The sequence below is a fragment of the Nematolebias whitei genome, chromosome 4, assembly GCF_014905685.2.
Source record: "Nematolebias whitei isolate Nwh7 chromosome 4, NemWhi1, whole genome shotgun sequence".
Lineage (NCBI taxonomy): Eukaryota > Metazoa > Chordata > Actinopteri > Cyprinodontiformes > Rivulidae > Nematolebias > Nematolebias whitei.
Genome location: NC_056501.1, coordinates 11003602 through 11011253, shown reverse-complemented (window position 1 = coordinate 11011253; position 7652 = coordinate 11003602). Strand labels below are relative to the sequence as shown.

At 38.3% G+C, this 7652-nt stretch overlaps 1 protein-coding gene across 1 annotated transcript in view; it reads left to right on the top strand.

Annotated features, from left to right (window-relative positions):
• LOC119408654 overlaps window positions 1-1743 on the top strand; it is a 13856-nt gene extending 12113 nt beyond the window's left edge. The window contains exon 8 of the mRNA XM_037675497.1: window positions 1559-1743. Within this exon, the coding sequence (XP_037531425.1) occupies window positions 1559-1743 (185 nt within the window). The remainder of the gene's footprint in view (window positions 1-1558) is intronic.
• Window positions 1744-7652: the final 5909 nt, after the last annotated feature.

Below are 7652 nucleotides of genomic sequence, written 5' to 3'. Positions count from 1 at the left end.
GGGGGGGGTTATTGCACCAGCAGTCACATGCTGAAGTGTCTATGGGCAAGACACTGAACCCCTCATTGCCTCTGGTGTGTCCCATCGGTGCATGAATGTGGAAAAAGCAATGATTATTCTTTGTATAGATCTAGTAGAGTGCTGTATAAATGGAGGCACAGATTGTAGTGTAAGGTGCTTTGAGTATCTTGATAAGACAGAAAGGTGCTATATAAGTACAGTCCATTTACCATACACAGTGGCAGGTTCAGAATCTCATGTTAAGATAGACTTCAAATGCAAACTATTCCTTTGTAGCAATTCCTTTTAAGAAATGAGGTCTATTTGTCCTCTAGTATTCTAAGCCTGTGGCAGCATAACAAGCGAACCCTAATTATAGGATTTATAAAAAAGTAAATTCTTAAGACCAGTCTTAAAAAAAAAAACAAAAAGACATCTTAAAGTTTTTTCCTTTTTAAGAACTTTCTGAAGTGTCATTTACATTTACACATGGGTCAAATATTGCACCTTTTAACAGGAATCTCTTAATATGATCTCATATTTGTCCTTCTTATACATTTCAAGTGGTGTTTGACAAACCTTTCACATTCTTCATTACTGACAGAAAGATTATCTGATAACATGAACAGCAAATAGGCTGTTAACTTGCATTCGGTCTGTTTTTGGACTTCAGATCCTTCCATCTGCATAAAATAAGTCTCCTGGGTAGAAGTGAATCAAAAGCAATAACATCCCTCTTGTACTTGCTGAAGGACATATCCACAGGGGCCACCCCAAACAATAAAATATATGGTGACAGGTGCACAGTTTTTCCACATATCCCAGAGAAGGCATCAAAAAAAGATTGCTAGTAGGTCACAAGTTTTGGACATGTCCAGAATGTGTGTAAGCGCATAGCTGGAACTTGTATACAATGATTACATGCAGGATCCAGGTTGGCTTTAATCTTGAACATCTCGGCTTTGGACCAATGCAGCCGGAGCACCACCTTGAGTTGAATTACAGCACATCTCAAACAGATTGAGGATGAATAAAGGTTTTGAATGATCTTTCGCCAGACTGAGTGTGATGTGGATTCCTCTAAGACCATTTGTCATTTCGGTTTAAGATAGTCCAAACTTGTCTCATTGTATAAACTGAGCTGTGTATGAATCTCGCTGAGGGCCCCCCTTAATACCAGACCTGCATTCCAAAATCTTAACCACAAAATGTTTAAAGGGGTACTATGGAAAACAGAGTTAGACCTCAGCAATGCCTGGTTTGCAGCTATCTGCTTGTTTATGGCAGTGAGGTCCATGGGAGAAATCTTTGTTGAATTTATGTGGTCTTAGAATTGGTTGTCTGTTGGATTCTTGTAATGGTTCAGCACATGAGATATTGGAGGCTCTAGTGGTGTGGCAAACACTGCCGGCAGAGCAGGAAACGCTAGCAGCACAATAGACACTGGTTGCAGAGGAGACACTGGCAGCACAGGAGACTCTGGCGGTGGAGGAGACGGGCTTGGGACTCAGTGGACTGAGCTTGGTTCTGTTGTTGTTCCTTCCTGTTACGGTAACAGGATTAAATGTGAAAGGACCTTTGGATGGAGCTGATCCTTCAGACAATGGACTGGGTTTGCTGGAGCTTGTAGAGGTGGGCGACCGGAGAAAGGTGCGCAGCTCACGTCACTCCAACACCTTCTCAAGAAACTCCATCATCCTTGGGGAATCAACCAGCCCTGGCAGCAGGGCAAACTTGCCCTAAAAGTCCTCGGTGGCCACCCACTTCATCCACAGGTTGCTGGAGGTGGAAACTGTGTCAACATATTTTCATGTTACCTTGCTGAGCCTCTGTTTGTCCTTTGGGGTGAGCTCTACAAATAATGGGAAGCCTGCTGGGTTCATTTTTTTAGGTTGGAGGATTCTATCACACTCTGGTGATGGATTGAACCCAATGTGCTGACAGACGCACAGGGAACTTGAAGGTAAAAGAACAATATTTATTAATAAAAAACAAAAGGCTGACGTGGCCAGAAAACTTCCATTCATGAACGTGGAGACACAGAGGGAAACAGAATGTGATGCCTTTTCAGGACAATCCACTGACAGGAAGAACAAGGAGACGCAGACTATAAAGAGATGCTAACGAGGGAATAATTAAAACACCTGGGGGAGGACAATGAGGGACAGGTGCAACAGGAGCTGGCCACACGAGAGAAAAACACTGAGGACGGCTGGACAGACGAAACAAGAAAAACACAAATAACACACACATACCCTCAATATTTTTTAGTTTCAATGTAAAAAAAAAAACACATTAAAAAAAATTCAACAAAAAATAAACTTTATAGAAAGTGCAGAAGCAAATGAAGGTGATGGAAAATGCACATTAAATGTATTCTGTGATAACCAATCAGATTCTTTTGACTTCATCACCACTCCTCCTTTTGTCCTTTAAGACACTGAGTGTTGAGCAAAGCACAGTCGCCATGCTTCTGTTGTGGGTCACAGTGCTTCAACTCTGTCAAGAATGTAAGTATTATCAGTATCTATGGTAAAATAATTTATCTTTTAGCTTCCTGATAATTGGAATACATTAGTGTTGTGTTCCTGCTAACTATTTCACTTTAAAGATGGTTTGCTCTGTCTTATTTATTACAGATGCTTTGGTTCCAGTGGTCACAGTTCAGCTTGGTGATCCTGTTACGTTGACCTGTGCTGTTTCCGAGAGAGTTCAGAGCATCACATGGCTTCACTGGTACACACAGAGTGTAGGAGAAACTCTGAAACTAATTATGATGTATCAAAAAAACATCAAATTCAACTTTGAGCCAGAATTTCCTGCTTTAAGATTTAGTGCAATGAATGATGAAAAAATAAACAAACTAACAATTCTGAGGACAGTTCAACAGGATGAAGGAATATATCACTGCGCTCATATGGACTGGACTCAATTACATGGAGTGGGATTTATTTTTATATAAAAGGTAACACTTTAAAAAAACTAACTTGCAACAGCTTTAAATAAAATATACATGTTTGTATATGTAAAAAATGTGGGAATACACAAAGTAGTTTATAAACCTCTTCAAAATTTGTACTTTTGATCAACAGTCCTTGAAATTTGTTAATTTTTTTAATTCTTATTCTAGAAAACAGAGAGAGGATCTCAAACTACACTGTGGTATTGGATCCTGCTCATCCAGGATGCAAATGCATTGGAATTTTTTAAAAATGCTTAAATTTATTTTGTACTTTGGAACGAGGATATAGCCAGAACAAATGAACAGATACTTGGGAGAGATCTCAGAACATCTAATTTTTAATAAAGTCATGTTTAAACTTTTTAAGGTATTTTTTTTAGGGTGTATTGTGACCACTTTATTCCTAGCCTCCATGCTATGCTGCCTTGCGTTAATAATGGGTGCAATAATGGACCAAAACTGGCATTTGTTTATGTGCGAACAGCACGAGCTAACATAGTTTCTCAGAGCATTGTGGATTTAATTTAAACATGTAGGAACACCATCTGTCGGAGCTCAAACGGGACAATATAATCATACCACTGCCTGCTGTAGACAGGGAAGGGAGGATGGCATGAAGAAATGGCCTCAGATTCCATCTACTTGCATATTTACTGTAGGTACTTCACTGACTCTGTTCATCTGATGGGGAAACGATGAACAACCTGAAAAACCGAGGTTTATTCGTATCTACACAGTAATAAAGTCAGTCGCGTTTTGTGAAAAGAGGTGGCACACAATCTTATTTAAAGCAGACATGGAGCCCAGCCAAAACCTTAGTCCTCCATCACAAAGCTTGGGTTAATTGCAGAGAAAATCGTAATACTGAAGATGAACAAATACTACTGTGTAATGCTGTGCCCTTCATACACTTGAAACCACACCTGATATTCTCGTCACGTTGTTTTCAATCCTTCTGAGGGTCCGCCATCTCTTCTCCAGTGACTTATTGTAGCCCAGCCATAAAGTAGAATGCAGGGTTTCCTCCGTCGCCCATTTGTCAACAAAGTGAAACAAAAATATTTATTTTACTATTTTTTATTTTATTGATCCCGCAGGAATTTGTTGTGCCAGAGTTTCATTGCTATAGTTTGGTTGGCCGTGCAGCGGCGAACAGCCCAACAAGTAAATGAACTCTGCATGGCTATTTTTAATTTTATTTCATGGTTGTTAAATAAATGTAAAACAGCATTTTATCTGCTAAACTGAAGTCAAATTCCTTTCAAATAGACCACGGTCCGTGCTCCGCTACCATGGTTAACCAATGATTACTGCTACTTCTGGTGTCTTAACAAGAAGTTGTACCCATAATTATTTATACAGTAGAGCCACCAGGAGTAAGGTGGATAGGAAGTGTACTTTGTATACTGTGATAACCAATCAAGTGCGATTTACGGTCTGGATCATCACTCCTCCTTCTGGTATTTAAGCGTGAAGCGTCTCATTGAGATCAATGTCACAATGACTCCGTTATGGGTTACACTGGTGCTTCTTCATCAAGGATGTAAGTACTATTTACACAGACTGAAACACGATATGTTCTCAGTTAAATGTGTTTTTGAGGATTGTCATCTAAGATTTTTTAACTTTTGCAATTTCTTATTGTTTCACGTCTGATATTTTTTCATATTTGATGCAGATTCTTTGGTTCCAGTGGTCACAGTTCAGCTGGATGAGTCGGTGACTTTTACATGTACTTTTACTGAGAAGTTTCACATCAGTACATGGCTTCACTGGTACAAGCAGACTGTAGGAGAGAATCTGAAACTGATCACTATGCTGCGAGGAAATACAAACCCTACTTATGGACCTGGAATTTCAGCCTCAAGATTCAATACAAGTTTCCATTCGAACGTTAGCACTTTGACCGTTCTGAGGACAAGTAAAGAAGATGAGGGGATGTATCACTGTGCTTTTATGGACTGGACTAAATCTACTTGGTCAGGAACATACTTGTCAATACGAGGTAACGTTAATATTCTAGTATGTTTTTTTCACAAACTTACGAAGTCTGTGTACATATTTCGTAGTGCAAAGTGAAAGCATTTTAACTTTATGAAGTTTTTTTTTTTTTAATGAGGATGATTAACTTTAGTTTTAGCTGTAGTTAAAGTAGACAGGAGGTACAGAACAGAAATTCAGCTGCTCATCACTCTGGTTAGTTTCTTCTTGAGCAACTTTTCACATAAACGGCATAATTCACGTTCTTAGTTGCAGGATTCTTTAAATACTAACATCCGGATGTGTTTCTCTTCTGCTGCACTTTGATTGATTTATTTATTTTTTCCCCCTTTTTTAGATGTTTTTTCTATTAGAAAAAAAAGTTTCTGGATGCTGAACTTTATTTGACTATTTTGTACTGCAATCAGTTTTAATCTTGTCCAAACTAATTAATATGAAACTCTGTTTTATATGTTAAACAATAACATTATCATTTAAAACATCTTGCAAGCACATGCTGGAAAAAAAAAGGTACCTAAAATAGTTCCCTTTTAGGAGAAAAGATAATGATACTTAATAATTACTTGATTTCTTGGCTTTAGCAGCTCGATTTGACCAAGTTTTATTTAAAGGTCCTTTTCTGTCTGAATAATCCTGCTGCTTCTTAATTGCAGATGTCAGCAAAAAGTTTTTGAAAATGCCACTTAAACCAGTTGCCAAATATTTCACTTGAGCTTCTCGCTGTGACAACCCCTGCAAGAAGGAAGACATTGAAAGGGAAAAACAAAAACAACATATTGAATTATTTTATGACAGTAGAAATAAAACATTTTCAAAACTGACTTCAATATAAATTTGTGCACCAGGTACATGTACCATTAAAGTGTTTTGTCTGCTTGACACCAGAAATTGTATTTAATCTGTGCCTATTAAATATGTCTGAAACATCATAAAACATTAAATTGATCATTAGGCTCAAGTAAGATTATTTTCATAAAAGCACAATATTTATATTTTCTGAACAGAATGACAAAAAGACATTTAAAAACTTTTTTTCTTACATTAAAATATACAGAGAAACTATTTTCAACAGTTGGCTTTTTATTGCATGTTCATAAGTAACAGATTTTAAATTATTATTAATATTGTCCTTATTCCAGGAAACTCTGTAAAGACATCCCGGTACACTGTTGTTCAGCAGACAACAGGTTCAGATCCAGCAGACTCGGTGACTCTGCAGTGTTCGGTTCTCTCGGACTCTGAGGACGAGTCGTGCTCAGGAGGTCTCGGCATGTTCTGGTTCAGATCAGACGAGTCTTCTCCAGACTTCCTCTACACTGATGGGAGCAGACCTGCTAACTGTGATGAGGCACGTGACACTGAAAGGAGATGCAGCTATGACTTCTCCAAGAAGATCAGCTCCTCTGATGATGGGACGTATTACTGCGCCGTGGCCGCATGTGGACAGATATTATTTGGAAATGGAAAAAAAGTGGATGCTGAAGGTAACTGCATCATCATAACTACATTTATTTAAGAAAAAAATTTGAGTAATATGGCCAATAATTGTTATCTGATAGAATCAAGACAGACTTTTACCTTTTTTTTTTTTTTAAATAATGAGTAACATTTTTTAACATTAATTCTTTTCTATGTGTTGTTTTCCAGATTCCAGCTTGTTGTCACCGGTAGTCCATCACGTCAGTCCAGTCAGTTTTGCGCTGTCTTCTGTCTTGGTTATTAGTCTGATTGTTATAGTTGTCCTCACATGTTCTGTCCACAAAAGAAAATGTGACTGTTGTCAAGGTAAGAGAACACTTGGATAGTCTCTGCACAAAATGTGTCGCATTTTTATTTATCATCTGTTTCACAATCCAGCTGCTGTGGAGATGCATGGAAACTGTGGTCCAGAAAAACAAGAGGTAAAGTATTTATTTAACATTCAAATAATATTTTAAACGTGCTTTGAGAATAGTTTGTCACTTGATTTACTTTCTTTTAGAAATCTGAAGAAACATGGATGTATTCTGCTGTCATCTTCGCTGTGATTAAAACTGACGATGGAACAGTAAAAGCTGCAGCAGAGAGTCAGAGGATCTACGCTGCTTTAAAAACTTCAGGCTTTTATTAGTCTGATAACACATGTTTAACCAAATCTTTGTTCTGAATAATGTATCTTATCTATGTTGTTTTGAGGTATGTAAAATATGTTTACACTGTAAACAACCTGTCATACTTAATAAGCAAGTTTTGATGTTAATAAGCATGTTTATACCTAAAACAACTTTTTCATTTTCATTTAGCCTTTATTTATCCAGGTTAGTCTCATTGAGCCACGAGAACTCATTTTCGAGACCTGTTTTAGGGAGCACATGGTGGGGGTTAAGGGCCTTGCTCATGGGCCCAGAGTGGGGCGAATGAGGGTGAGGGCAAGTGTGGGTGTTTCACCTACCCCACCCACAATTTTTTTTGATGTTGTCGGGGCCGGGGCGTGAACCGGCGATCTTCGGATCACAAGCCCACCTCTCTAACCTCTGCGCCACCACTCCCCTCACTTGATCATCTTCTGCCTTATGCTGGGGGGAGGGAAAAAAAAAGTTGAGTGCGTATGTATATATGTGTATATATATATATATATATATGTGTATATATATATATATATATTGTTGATCTGCGTCTTCGCTCCGCCCGAGTTCGTTGTTATGGCTTG